The sequence below is a fragment of the Danio aesculapii genome, chromosome 17 (assembly GCF_903798145.1).
Source record: "Danio aesculapii chromosome 17, fDanAes4.1, whole genome shotgun sequence".
In the NCBI taxonomy this organism is placed as follows: domain Eukaryota; kingdom Metazoa; phylum Chordata; class Actinopteri; order Cypriniformes; family Danionidae; genus Danio; species Danio aesculapii.
The window spans coordinates 50,224,935-50,241,065 of NC_079451.1; the positions used below are offsets into that span (position 1 = coordinate 50,224,935).

Here is a 16,131-nt window from a genome sequence, read left to right on the forward strand (position 1 = left end):
GAGTGTGAAGTGCAACGGAGAGCAGAAGACTGGAGTTTGTGAGTCAGGAGTTTCTCCGAGAGTGTGACGGATGGAGACGTGATGGGCTGCGACTGAAGACGACACTCCGCACGCAATGCACTGTTACAGGATGATGGAGAATGACGCACCTGAGAGTCTCAACTCCCTCAAGAAAACAGACCTGCTGAGACACGTGTCTGAACACACCACCACACCATGCTGATCTCATAATCACAACCCAGGCATATTGTCGTGGAATTCAAAATACTTTACTATAGGTACAGTTGAATGCTTCGAATGACAAGTCCACTAGAGGGTGCTGTTCACCTTTTTGCAGCTCTGAAATACATTACTTAAGGGTACATTTTGTTGCATGTTTCAGATGACAAATACACTAGAGGGTGCTGTCCACATTTAGCGAATTTGAAATGTTATTAGGGTACGTTTTGTTGTGCGTTTCAGATGACAAATACACTAGAGGGCGCTGTCCACATTTAGCAAATTTGAAATATGTTATTAAGGGTAAATTTATTATACATGTTAGATGACAAATCCACTAGAGGGTGCTGTCTGCATTTTGCGTATCTGAAATATGTTATTTGAAGTATGTTTTGTTGCACATTTCAGATGATTAATCCACTAGAGGGCGCTGTCTGCATTTTGCGATCTGCAATATGTTATTTGAAGTATGTTTTGTTGCACATTTCAGATGATTAATCCACTAGAGGGCGCTGTCTGCATTTTGCGTATCTGAAATATGTTATTTGAAGTATGTTTGTTGCACATTTCAGATGATTAATCCACTAGAGGGCGCTGTCTGCATTTTGCGAATCTGAAATACATTATGTTGCACATTTAGATGAAAAGTCCACTAGTGGGCATTGTCTACAGTTTTGCAAATGCGAAATATGTTATTTAATATGTTATTTAGGTTAAGTTTTGTTGCACATTTTAGATGGCAAATCCACTAGAGGGCGCTGAATACATTTTGTGAATCTGAAATGTGTTATTTTGGGTACATTTTGTTATACATTTTACATAATGATTCCACCAGAGAGTGCCGTCTACATCGTACGAATTGGAATAGCCTTCCTGATAACGTCCGAGGCTCAGACACACTCTCCCAATTCTAAACTAGATTAAAGAGCTATCTTTTTAGTAAAGCATACACTCAGTTTCTCTCGAGGTTTTTCAATTCTTCACTTTCGTCAATTGGTGAAGTTTTTTCCTCACCGCTATCGCCACTGGCTTGCGCATCGATGGATTTGGTCTTCAATATTTAGACTCTCAGTAGTGATTATTAAACCACACTGAACTGAGCTAAACTGAACTGAACTTAAACACTACAAACTGAACTACACTATTTCAATTTACCATGATATTCTATGTGAAGCTGCTTTGACACAATCTACATTGTAAAAGCGCTATACAAACAAAGATGAATTGAATTGAATTGAATAAACATGTCAGGCTAAATTATAAAAATGATTCATAGACTTCATTAGTTAAAAAACACTGATTTCTTTACAATTTAAAATGGCATCTTTAGATATCTTTTCTGCTGGAGACACTGTTGTCCTAACAAACAAAACAAAAAAAGTAAATAAAAAATCCTACACACACCTAAAGAACGGTAATACAAAAATTTTTTGCAGTTTTAAAACATGGTATACCTTGAAAATGGTTATTGTCCCATGCCAACATACTAAAGACAGAGAAGAAAGCAGAATATAAAAGAAACATTTAACAAATAAAAGCAATAAAACAGTGATCAATAAGTTTTAAAAGCGAGAGAAAATAGTTAACAGACTTAATTACCGGAATTACAGACTCATACTTGCGGGTGCCAGAGAGTAGTCCAGCAGCCGCATATTGTACCAGCTGCAGACGAGAGAGAAAAGACTGAGAAATACCAAAATAAAGAGAGTTACAGTAATCCAGATGTGTTGTTATTAAATGGCGCTCTGTACATGTTGCAAATCTGAAATATGTTATTAAAGGAATTTTTGTTGCATATTCAGGGTATGTTCTGTTGCACATTTAAGATGACAAATCCACTAGAAGGCGCTTTGTACATGTTGCGAATCTGAAATATGTTAAGGGTATTTTTTTCTTGCATATTTTAGATGAATGATGCACTAGGGGGCGCTATCTACAACCTTATATATTATTTGGGGTACATTCTGTTGCACATTATAGATGACAAATCCATTAAAGGGTGCAGTCCACATTTTGCGAATCTGACATGTCATTTAGAGTATGTTTTGTTGCACGTTACAGATGACAAATCCACTAGAGGGCGCTCTCTACATTTTGTGAATGTAAAATATGTCATTTGGGGTGTGTTACTATTTTTTCTGTAAAATAAAATAAGCTACTTTTTTGATCCTGAAGTGAAATATGACATGACTTTTCATTAATGCTTAATTTTTTGTTTTGTTTTATTTTTGTCAGACAACAGATTTTTAGTCACATAAAAAAGTTTGCCTCTAAATATATAGTTATCAATATTGGTCTAAAATTCGGCTCATCCCTAATTATAATATTTAAATTATGTAATAAAGCAAACAAAAAAAAGGCCTATCATAAATATGAGTTTATAGTGTATATTTTTTGTTCCATTAATACGAATTTGAGAAATACATTTTGTTTATTACACAAGTAATCAAAATGCAGCACAAAACAAGTTAATTAAAATATTATATAGTAAAATAATTGATATTTATAATTTTTTTTAATTGAGCAAAAAAAGCCCCCAAACAACATCTAGTTTTAAAAAAATAGAAATAAAATAAGCTTCCTCTTTTTTTGATCCTGAAGTGAGATATGACCGGGACATTTTCTTGACACATTTACCAACTGAAGTCATTCAGGCATTATAAGTGTGATCACGCGTGATGTGACGCGACATGAAAGGTGGAGGTAAAACGAGAGAGAGAGTTTGAGAGAGAGAGAGAGAAGAGAGAGAGAGAGAGAGAGAGAGAGAGAGAGAGAGAGAGAGAGAGAGAGAGAGAGAGAGAGAGAGAAAGAGAGAGAGAGAGAGAGAGAAACACAGAGTCTCTCAGAGTCTCACATCATCCTCAGTGTTTCCTCTCTGTTGTGCTGTGTGTAAATGTGGATCTGTAAGGATGAAGACTGAGGAGGTTTTTAGTCTCCGTCAGGAACGCTGCTCTGAAAAGCTGACCACAAACTGAAGAAACACTCCTCCAGGAACTAAACACACTTCTTCATCATGGATCTTTCATTCATGGCCGCTCAGGTAAGACGCCAATTCAAGATACGAGCTTCACTTCAACCTGTTCACACTGAAACATCCGAGTTCAAGTGCTGAGAGATCATTTAAATGATCAGTTTTAGATCCTAAAGGAAACTGTTTAACAATTATCATAGTTTAATACACTTCTTTTTGTGATTTGCATCGTGTATTTTTATATAAATAAATATTTTATATTTATTTTATTATATTATAACTGAAGACAGCTCACTTCATATTTCGGATACATTAATACTTTTTTTTTCCTTAAACTTAAACTAATGCCTCATCTAGAGAGAGATCTCAATGTCAGATGTACTTACATTTTCATTTGAAATAAATAAATAAATATACACTCAAAAATTATTTTACATAAATAATAAGTCCAACTATTAAAATTACTAACATTATATTAAAAAAAAAATTGATTAATTGTAAAATAAATGTGGTTACAATACAATTATCATTTAAAAAATAGATATTTGTATTAATAAAAAAGCTTTACACATGTTAAAACTAAACCACTTGAGCAATAAGTCTTATATTCTGATTTCAAAATAACCTCTTATAAACTTGAACTCACTATTCAAGCCTATTTGCTGGTCTTAAAGGGGACCTATTATGCTTCTTATTATGTCTTTGACGTCTCTAGTGTGTGTAGTGAAGTTTAAACTCAAAATATCACACTAATAACGATGTATAACTCTTTGAAACGGACCCTTTTCGAATTTGTTACAAACTGTGTCATTTTAAAAAGAAGGCGGAGCTACGAATGCCTGTGTGTCAGCATAGCGGCAGATTTCAAACTGGACTAATGTTATTTGTGTGATAAAAGAAGCTTCTCAGAAGACGACTCCTGTCGCTGTTCACTTGTGCTTCATCTAAAACTCCACGTTTATAAGTCTCTTAGTGGCTGACGTTATCTTCAGCAGCTCAAACACACTAATGGCTAATGGACAGGCGGCTGCTTCTCACTAAGAGCTGCTGTTTATGCTAATGAGGAAAAGATGGTCACTAGTGGGCGGGGCTTTCCCCTTTTGATGACACGTACAAGGGGAAAATGTCAATCAAAGTGTTTCTGCAGACTGTTTTTATAAAGTCTGATTAGAACAAACACAATTAATTAATGTTGACTATTAGAGGCTGAATATATTCACACATTGCTGATACACAGCTGTGTTTAAACCCCTTATAAATAAAATTTTTGCATGATAGCTCCCTTTAAAACGTGTTGATTTATCATCAGCCATCACGGTAAAGACAGAAGTGTTCAACAGATGAATAATAAGTAGAGAAACAGCAGGCATATAGAGAGCAAGAAAGATGTGTTTTATCAAGACAAGACTGATCACACATCATCATCATCATCATCATCATCATCATCTAGTGTCTGAACAAACGCACCTATTTTTCTTCTTGCGACTTTTTGGGATGTGATGAAAACAAACGCAAATGAATATGACACACTCCATTAACCTACTGGAAGACATCATTCACCAATGCAGCACTCAGATGAACACTACTGTTCACAAACTCACACTGTAAACTCAACAATATCCATAAAGAAATATAGGCCTGTCACAATAATCAATATATTGACTTATCGTTCAATACTTGGATATGACCTCAATCATTTTCGCAGTCGCAATATATATTTACAGATTCTCAAATAGCATTAAAGGGGTGGTCCACAGTGTATTTTTGAGGCTTGGTTGTGTTTATAAGATGCAAAGCAATGTGTGCTCATCCAAAATGATACAAACTTGCTTGTGGTTAGTATCGATCAGTGTTGGGTAAGTTACTTCCAAAACTTAACTAATTACTATTTACTTCATTAAAACTGTATTTAAATTACATTTTAATAACTGGAAAGTCTGAAAAATTAATTAAAAAGTTATTAAACTTCATACAGTTTAAATCCCATAAATAAACTCGACGAAGACTTAAATCAGTGGCAAGCAGGACATTTTAGCTTTAGTGTTGGGTAAATTACTTCCAAAAATTAATGAATTACTATTTACATCATTAAAATTGTATTTAAATGACATTTTATTAACTGAAAGGTTTTAAAAGTTAATCATTAAGTTATTAAATTACTTGACTCAACTTAAAATTCAACTTCATAGTGTAAATCCCATAAATTAAACTCAACGATGACTTAAATCAGAGCCAAGCAGGACATTTTAGCTTTAGTGTTGGGTAAATTACTTCCAAAAATTAATTAATTACTATTTACATCATTAAAATTGTATTTAAATGACATTTTAATAACTGCTATAAATTATACTCGACGAAGACTTAAAGCATTAGACTTAGACTTCATTGCATTTAAATGACATTTTAATTACTGAAAAGTTTATCAATAAGTTATTAAATTAACTGACTCAACTTAAAATTCAACTTCATACAGCGTAAATTCCATAAATTAAACTCAACAATGACTTAAATCAGAGGCAAACAGGACATTTTAGCTTTATTAAAATATGTACTACTTTAAGAATAATAAACATCATATGTATCAAAGACATTACGGTGGCACAGTGGGTAGCACGATCGCCTCACAGCAAAAAGGTCACTAGTGTCCAGTTGGCATTTCTGTGTGGAGTTTGCATGTTCTCCCCGTGTTCCGGTTTTACCCACAGTCCAAGCATATGTGCTATAGGGGAATTGATTAATTAAATTGGCCATCCGCTGTGTTTTTTGAGATGTATGATGGCCGCACAGAGAACGCTGCTGAAAATTGTGACTGTTTACAGCGGTTTGATTGATAAACATGGATTTGTAGCTAAATTGTTAGCAGTGCCAAACAGCATTTCCCCTTGTTTACATTCTTGTAAATTATCCCATAAATATATCCCATATAATCCCATAAATTAAACTCAACAATGACTTAAATCAGAGACAAACAGGACATTTTATCTCAAATTTTAGCTTTCCTCCGGGTGCTCCGGTTTTATCCACAGTTCAAACATGCGCTATAGGGGAATTGATTAACTAAATTGGCCGTCCGCTGTGTCAAACATATGCTGGATAAGTTGGTGGTTCATTTCACTGTGGAGAACCCTGATTAATAAAGAGACTAAGCCGAAAAGAAAATGAATGAATGAATATGTATCAAAACCCAAAACATTTCAAAGCAATGAAACTATATTTTACACCATATATTTGACAATAATCTCTGACTCAATGTTTCTCAAGCATGCTCAATCGACTTGATCAATTAATTCCTCTGCTTTTCTTAACTGACTGATCCAGAACTGTTGACTTTATATTTACAGTATTTATATATACAGTATATATACAGTATTTCAACAGGTACATTATAAGCAACTTTAATTACCTGAAGATAAAACGTACAATTAAGATTTAAACGTTTTAATCAGAAAATAAGAAGAGATTTAATTGATTTATTAATTTTAGTGATAAATAGTGCACTTTAATATCAAATTACAAAAAAAAAACTGAGATTTTTACGTGAGCTAATTGTGTGAGATGTTTATAATGCAGTGTGTGTGGAGGCAGGACAGTAAATCTGACATTATTCTCTCTTCTATCTGCCGTTTTCAGTCTCACACTATTGTTTTCCTCATTCTGAAAGTCTTGATAAGACCATCGTGGAGTTTTACTTGTATTATTTGAGCAAATAGGATTGTAAAATTATGATTTGCTGTACTCTCCCATTCACTGAGCTCTAAGTTTACCAACTATGACCACTTCTGTTACTGAGAAACCCAGAAATGTGAAAAGGGTCCATAACAATAAGTGAACAGCTCCAAACTGAACTGAACCGGACAGCATGTGCTGAATAATCAGATCTGTCAAATGAATCATCCGTCAGCAAACGACTCACGCTTTAAAACCACACGAATGAATCTTCTGGAGTAAACGAGTGACATTGAGCCCTGGCGACTGTGGCTCCGGGGAACACCAGCTGAATAATACTGTATATGCTACTGTACAGGCAGCACAGTGGTTCAGTGGTTGGCACTGTGCTCTCATAGCAAGGAGGTCGTGTGGTTTGAGTCCCAACTGGGTCAGTTGACTAAATTGAATAAACTAAATAATGTGAGCGTGTATGGGTGTTTCCCAGTACTGGGTTGCAGCTGGAAGGGCATCCGCTGTGTAAAACATATGCCGGAATAGGTATTATTTTAACCTTCAATTTATTTATATTATCGAATTAAAATTCAGTTTATGCATGCATGATTTTTATGCACTTATGTATCTTTTATATTATTTGGATCAAATTATTTCATTATATTTTATTTCTGTGCTTTTTATATCATTAATTCTTGCACCCAAGCAAGTTAACAACATGTTCACAATAGAAACATGACAGTTCATACACAAAGTATAATAGCAGCATGAACACTGTTATTCTATATACATACCTGTCAACCCTCGCGTTTTCCCCAAAATTCTCCCGTATTTTACAGTTCTGTCCCGCTATCATCCTGTAAAAGTATTTTTTCCTGTATTTCTCCCGTATTTTCAGTTTTCCTCTGAAGAGTGGCAAATAAACATTAAAGAGCCGAGCCTCCCTATACTCAACCCATACCGCCGAACCACCAGGGGCTGCCCTTGCTCTTAAATGAGAGTCTGTTCTGTGCTTTCGCTTTGTTTAGACGTAAAAACACTTTTAAATAAATATAAAAATGGCGAGATTCCCTTTCCTTTTCATTACAGGTGCCGTCTCCTCTTCATATGCAATCCTCAAAACCGTCATGTAGCGGTGCGTGACTGTCAGCTGACGCGCTCCATAGTGATAAATAGACGCTGTTTCCCAAATGGATTCTGTACACAAGATTTAAAGCAGAGCAAAAGTCTGAGTTTTGGGTGTGTGTTTGAACAGATATATACACATAATTAATAATAATAATATCTAAAGATGTCAATCTTGGTGGGTTTTTTTCAAACACAACTAATTTCGTCCTAAATGAGCATAAAAACTTAGGAAAGCAATTTAATGATTTCATTATAATGTTAGATGTGTGCATTTTTAAAGTGACACCTGTTATTTAATGTAATCAAACAAAAAAAACTAAATAAATAAGAGATTCATTCGCTGCTCTTTAATCAGAATGTGTACGCTATACAGTGAAGAAATGGCTAATGAGATTTGATAGCTTGATTTTATTTTATTATAATAGATTTTAATTTAATAAGCTGAACTGTTTGCTAATGTATTCTCTCCTAATGTATACTGTTCATTTTTTCTTTTGTAAATAATAATAATAATAAAACATATTACTGACAATTTAACCGTTTATTTACAATTAAACCGCTCGAAATGAACATATTTAGTAATTTAGAGATTTTTAAGGGGGGGGGGGGGGGGTCACTTATTATGGGGGCATATCCCTTATTTTTACATCCCAATGTTGACGGGTATGTATATACCGTGAAAATATGTGCTATTTTGTAGTGTTTTAGCATAAATATAAATGTTTAATATTTATTTTAATCTTAAACAAATTTTTTTTGTTCAATTATAATTCTGTTTATAATTTTTAAAATATTTTTATGCATCTTTCATATTATTTGGAAATTATTATTTTTATTTCATTTTGATATTTTTTCCAGCAGATTATATTTATAATTTAAACTCAGTAATTTTCCATAATTGCCAAAAAAAAAAAAAAATTTCAATAAAAATTTGGTTTATTTTTGTTATTTTATGTTCCTGTCACGATCACCAGTGATCTAACCCTCATAGATCACTAGGATTCATTTACTTTCACTCAGACTACAATCCCTTCACCATATGGACTACAACTCCCTGCATGCACCTCTCACACACACCAGTTCCTGTTTCATATTGATTACACACACAGTCAGAGGATCGTTATAAACTGATTACATGGACTTTTAAAAACACCACAGACACACTCATCAGGGCCGAGTCTTATTTATCTGTTTTAATGAGCATTATGACAAGTTTTCCTTAACCCTTGCTTTTTTTCTTTGTTTGCAAAGTTTGCCGCTTGTACCGACCACTCGCCTGTTTATTGACTTCGACTTTTGATTAACTGTATGTACACGTTTGCACCTGTTTTGACCGTTGCCTGTCTGATCAATCCGTCTCATAAACTGCGGAACCACAACTTTGTCCTCCAACGTCTTCACATGACAGTTACGGTTACAGTTGTAGCTTGGTACGGTAATCTGAGTCTGTCAAATAAGAACAGGTTGAATAGCCTTAAGAAGGTGGCAAACTGGTCCAATGTTATTTACCATAATTCAGTTTTAAAGGGAGCTCAGGGTATCCTAGGCACCCCGGATTGTACTCCATCAGGACATCATTTTAGAGTTTGCAGCACATATAGAATTAGAAATTCTTTTATAATGGTGGCCATTAGGTCATTAAATGAGTTCAGCGGGGAGGGAGATCTAAGTGTGGTTTATTTATAAACTAATTTCGAGAAGATCATGTGCTTTTGATCAACACCGCTGGCTCCTCATTAGCTACGTAATTTACCCTATTAGATGATTACGGAAGCATTATAAATAACCAGAGTTTTTCACTCCAGTTATCTTCGTCTTGAAGTCCCCCACCCCCCTCCACCCCTTTTTCCTCCTCTTTTTTTTTCCCGATAGGGCGACATGGTGGCCCAGTGGCTAGCACTGTTGCCTCACAGCAAGAACACCGCTGGTCCAACCTCCTATCGGGCTGGTTGGTGTTTCTGTCGGAGTTTACATGTTCTCCCCATGTTCGCGTTGGTTTCCCCTCACCGTCCAAAAACAAAAACCATAGCAAATCGACTAAACCAAATTATCACCCAATACACCCTTAGTTTACACTTCTCACACGGCGACAGCAGGGGAGTACTCGAGACCTACCTGAGCTCGAACTCCCCTCTCGCCCTTCTAACAGGAGGGAGCCCCGGGCTCGAAAATATTACGAGCTCAGGGCTCTCTCCTGGGACAACATGCCAAATACGCTTTATTGATTATCAGCTATGTGTGAACTCTTGAAAAAATTATGTATTATATGTTGTGTGGTAGGATTTTGTTAAGGTGTACATGGAACTTTGCAACATGGAAGCACCTTGCTGCAATTTTAGTTTCCCTAAATGGGATAATAAAGTTGAGTCTGAGGTTCAATTATACTGTGTTTATTTTGGTTTTAAGCTATATTTATTTCCAATTTTTCTTTGTTAATTAAAACCAATTTCATTCATAATCGCCACAAACATTGTATTAAAAATTCCATTTATGTATAAATAGTGCAGTTATTTATCATCTGAGTTTAATTTTCAGCAGTGTTGACACAATTTCATGAAGCTTTTTTATAACCCTATTAAGGTTTAATATTAGTGTATATTCAATGTTAAATGTATATTTTTAGTTCGGATTTAATATTAAATTATTTAATATTTAGCTATAAAATATGCCATACTTATATATTTTATTTAAAAGTAATATTTTATTTCTGTGCTTCTTATATTATTAATAATTGGCGCCCAAGCAACAGCTTCCGCTTAATTTATCTGGACACCTAAAAACAACCACAGATTAAGGCATCTGAAATGTTTGGTTTTCATTTACATTCAGTCATTGAGTTATTTTCATCAAGTATTTTAAATGCAAAACGTGATTGTGCATCTTTGTCGTGTATGATATAATGTCTCTGCATGTTATGTGTTGTGCATAAGCGGCGTGTTTGATGTTACGTATTTAATGCATCGACGCTCATATATTTTGCATGTGTTTTGGGATCGGTGTACAGTACTAGAGTAATGCAGGGGTCACGTAAACTCAAGCTGTCAACTTTATTTATGACCCGGTCATGAATCCAGCGCATGAAAAATGAGGACGGAGTGCTGCGAGAACAGGAATTGCTGGCATTAGTAATTTATGAAATGTATTTCAGTGGTGTGTTTGGAGACGCTGTAAGGCTTGTTACACTGACGCTTCACACACACACACACATTCTGCTCTCAGTGGAGTTTCTCTTGCCGAGCTTCACTTGTTTTTGTGGATTTAAACATCTGACGTGAAACGACCTTCCTGTTGTTGAAGTCAGAGACGTTACAACTACTAGAATGGTCATAGCAGTAATTCTGAGCGTTCATATAAGACTGTGTTAAACTGAATTTTTGTCATGTCATATTTACATTCAGACAGATCCTCCAGGATTTCACAGGACTTTTTTTTTCTGATTTCCAGCCTAAAATGACTGATTTTGCTGCGGCTTTTCTTAAAATTTGTGGCAATATTTAGGACATTATTTTATGTTGATTTGCTGTAAAAATATACCACAGACTAAAATCTTTATTACATATACAGTTGAAAACAAAATTATTATCCCCCCTGAATTATTAGCCCCCCTGTTCCTTTTTCTGTTTAACTGAGAGCAGATTTCTTCAACACATTTCTAATCATAATAGTTTTAATAACTCATTTCTAATAACTGATTTATTTTATCTTTGTCATGATGACAGTAAATAATATTAGACTAGATATTCTTCAAGACACTTCTATACAGCTTAAAGTGACATTTAAAGGCTTAACTAGGTTAATTAGGGTAACTAGGCATGTTAGGGTAATTAGGCAAGTTACTGTATAACAATGGTTTGTTCTGTAGACTATCGAAAAAAAAAGTAGCTTAAAGGGGCTAATAATATTGACCTTAAAATGGTTCATAAAAAAATTAAAAACTGCTTTTATTCTATCCGAAATAAAGCAAATAAGACTTTCTCCAGAAGAAAAAATATTATCAGACATACTGTGAAAATTTCCTTGCTCTGTTAAACATCATTTGGGAAATATTTAAAAAAGAAAAAAATATTCAAAGGGGGGCTAATAATTCTGACTTCAACTCTATTTGTATTACTCTTAGACCCTGACTGCTTTCTGTAACGTAAAATAACACTTAATTTCAATATTTTATGTCTCATTAACATATTAATATGAAAACAATTAAAAAGTAATACAGTAAATTTAAAGTGCTCACTAGTTTCTTTTACAGGAATATTTCTTTTTTCATAACTTGCAGCTATTTGTCAACTTTAAAGCACGCCAGCAATGCATGAAGCCATAAACATAAGAATGTAAACACTGCATTATATTAACAGCATGTCAACAGTACATCACCAAAAAATGCTATCAAATGCATTAATCATATGCAAGTAATGCTCTAGGCCAGTGGTTGTCAAACTGTGGTACGTGTACAACTAGTGTTATGCAGGCTTCCTTCTAGTGGTACACGGAGGAATTGCTGAATAATTAAAGTAACCAAATAAACACACTTTTAACTCTTTAATCTCGCGTACGATAACACCGATGTGGTCAGTAAATGGATTTCAATAGGCTAAACCTTTTATTTTATTTTCAATTTTCTAATGTTTGTTATGTATTCTATCATTTGAAGCTAATATCCTCCCCCAAACAACCTTGGTTGTTTTTGAATGTGCTTTATAAATAAATATTGTATTGTATTTGTAACGGTTGTTAGGAGCGTATCCTGTATTTTTAAATCCCAATGTTGACAGGCATGGTTTAATCACTTGCTTTTCTGACACACAAAGCCTACTCTAACGTGCAGTAAGCAGATCTAATTTCTAATTTAAATATGTAAATCTAATTCACATATCTAAAATACAAGTTAATGTTTAGATTTCAAAGATATACAAATAAGTCACGTGCAACATATACATGCATCATATATTTCAATATGTATCAAAAAGAGTTTATATATGAATATGATGACATTTAGCTTATATATTTATGAGGTCCAAGCAATATTTCCAGGTTTTGATGAATAGGTTGCTACTATTTATTGATTCTTTACATTTCAGCAGCAGTTTTCTTTTACTTTAAGAAAAGTGGCATTTTTAATTACCTTTTAAAAGCACATTTTAATTTAAACGTTGACGTTTTATTTATTTAATTTACCTGTAAGCACAGTACAGTGTTAATGTTCAAACTATTTATAATGGTTAGAGTGGCTGACAGTAATAAGTATTCATAATTTTAAGAATTAATCTACCACGATTTTGAACTGTGCAGAGCTGTAGCAGCTTAATTAGGCCTTCTACACTACTCTATTTCAATACCGCTCATTATGGTGGTACTTGGAGAGACAATTTTTTTCCGAGGTGGTACTTGGTGAAAAAAATTTGAGAACCACTGCTCTAGGCAAACGACGATCACGTCGCCCTCAACCTGAAAGTGAAAACGGAAGAGCCGCGAAATGAAAGATGACAACGAAAGCGAGGACCCAAGAAAACGTTAAAGAAAATCCTGTATCCATATACTGTATAAATTGGGTCTAAAGTAAAAGTGTAAAAGTGTAAAAAAGTAAAAGTGTTGTTTTTACATATAGCTGAAGTAAGAATTAGAGTATATGTGGAAGTATGCTAAAGGACTTTTAATTTGACAGTAACCTGGGTTAAACGTTTGGGGTGAACTGTATACCATTGCAAAATCAGCATGTTTAAGGTCTGTTTTCTTTAAAAATCAGCGATCTCCACTGGCTGAGGGATTTCTGATATAAAGTGGGTCTCAGATTGTACAAGAAGCACTGCATTAAATTACATTTCCCCCGTCATGTCTTTATAATAAGAGCATTTATTTTACCCCAGTATATTCAATGGAGCTTCTGCGCTAGCATGTCGATCCTGATGGGCGCGTGTGAGTAAACGGCTTTTTGTCTCGTTTTACGCTTGAGCAACTAAATGAATGCCTAAATGAATGCCAAAGTCTGTTTAACTATTTGTATTTTAATGACATTACAACATTGATGCTGTGAAAGGAATTGTAAAAAAAATGGAAAAAAGTCACAATAACTGATCACTGGAAGTTTATCAGTATGGGAACAACACTAGCTCGGCATATACCCAGCCTGATCTCACGAGGAAACGTAAGTATTTTACGTTTAGTCAGTTTAGTGGCTAATTCGTACGAATTCAGTTCAGTTCGTACGAGTTAACAATCATGTTTCAGGTTTGCGCAGCAGATGCCGCTGATGTGAAAACCTTCTTTCTGCTCTTGCTAGCGCATGGGCTGTGAAAGAGGCACCAAAAGACTATGCTGTTGTTTTTGTTGCAATACCAAGTAAAGTTGTATCACTGTTGCGTAATTCTGTGTATTATGTGGACTAATAGCCAAAGCCAAGTGATGATGTTTTATTTATTGGTGATATCAAGATTGTTAAAGATAAATGTAGTAATAGATATATTAGAAATGTATTAAAAAAGCATCAAATACGATCTTCAACAGTCTATTATTATGGATTTATTTTAATTCGTCGTCCAACTGTGTTTCTAGAAAGACTTACGATTTTAAAATCTTGAATTATTTCTGGGCAAATTACAGTTGCAACACTCATCAGATACTACTTTATAAATTCTCCTTCAGTGAAGGGTTTCCTGTGCTGTCCGATTAGCTGAGCTAATGTTACCTCATAACTAGTCAGCGTAGAATTTTCTTGCACATTATTAGCATGAAAAAACTGCTGTTGTTGAGCTGATAGCGCAGCTGCTAACTGTTTTACTTTATATTCTCGTTCAGCTGAAGGCCTGATGTTTTGTTTCTTTTAATATTATATTCCTTTATTACTGCAACTGATTCCTGGCAAATGAAACAGACACATATCCCGTTGACCTCTGTGAAGAAATATTCTTTGCTCCAACGTGACTGAAATTTCCAGCACTCACTATTGATTTTCCTTTTTCTTGGTTGTGCCACGCCTCGCCAAAATGTGATTATCAATTATGTTTCCTTCAGTTTGGTCGGTTCGATTAATGTCATAACAGGAACTGCTGCCTAATTGAAGGCATGTCATAGCAACACCTGGTGGTTATTTATTGAATTACGTTCATTTTTGTATAGCGGGCCAGATTCTAGTAATATTTATAAAAAGCCTCACGGGCCGCCACAAAACTGATTGCTGGCCGCAGATGGCCTGCAGGCCGTAGTTTGGACACCCCTGTTCTAGACCCTGAATTTGCAGCAAATACACGGCATTTCAGAAAAGATGTGAGATGTGCACAAAAATTTTGAGATAAACTCAGCAACCACAAAATCCTGGAGGGAGATTTTAGAGTCAATATTTCATGTAGTCATTGCCTTAAATATATATATTTTTTATTATATAGTCTACACTGTAAAAATATCTGTAAATTAGCAGTTTTCCGTATTTTGTGTTTCATGTTTGTTTGTTTTTTTATTTTTGCCTGTCTATTTATGCTTTTGAATTACATTATGGGATCTTTCTTCCAACAATGATTATACCAGATGGCCCAGCCAGGCCCCAACGCCATTGGTATTCTTGCTGTGAGGCAACAGTGCTAGTCACTGGGCCACCGTGCCGCCCATTCCGGATAAAGGTGGAAGAAGAGGAGGAGGGAGGTTTCTTCCAGACAAAGATAGTTGTAGAAAGAAAATGAGGATATATATATATATATATATATATATATATATATATATATATATATATATATATATATATATATATATATATACAGATAGTGACTTGGGATCCTTTGATTGGAGGATCATGATTAGCTAATGTGGACCAGCTGGGTCAATCATGAGCTTTTTGCTTTTTATAAAACTACAACAAAATACAGAAGGAAAAACGAAACAAAACACCCAATTCAATACACTACAATATACAACCTTGGCTCATTCTGACAACGTAGTCCTGTGGACGTTTCTGGAGACCGCAGAATACGTCCCGGGAGGTACGTATTTTTGCAGTTTTTGTTTTCGCGAGAGGCCGCTGTGCACGCTTTTTCACATCTCGAACGTCTCTCGCGAGCGCCGTTTGCACCCGCGCCGTTCTCGAGTAAACCCACCAGAGGTCGCTGTGGAATGACCATCGCCTCGAGTCTGCCAACGTACACGAAGAGCTAACTGGACAAACTGGTTGC

The 16,131-nt window shown here is 34.9% G+C and overlaps 1 protein-coding gene across 1 annotated transcript in view; it reads left to right on the forward strand.

The window, feature by feature from the left end:
- The first annotated feature begins 3,187 nt into the window (after window positions 1-3,187).
- The window catches only part of LOC130244927 (uncharacterized protein C14orf132), a 32,746-nt gene continuing 19,802 nt past the window's right edge, over window positions 3,188-16,131 (forward strand). Inside the window, exon 1 of the mRNA XM_056477504.1 lies at window positions 3,188-3,259. Coding sequence (XP_056333479.1) covers window positions 3,233-3,259 — 27 coding nt within the window. The 5' untranslated portion in view covers window positions 3,188-3,232. The remainder of the gene's footprint in view (window positions 3,260-16,131) is intronic.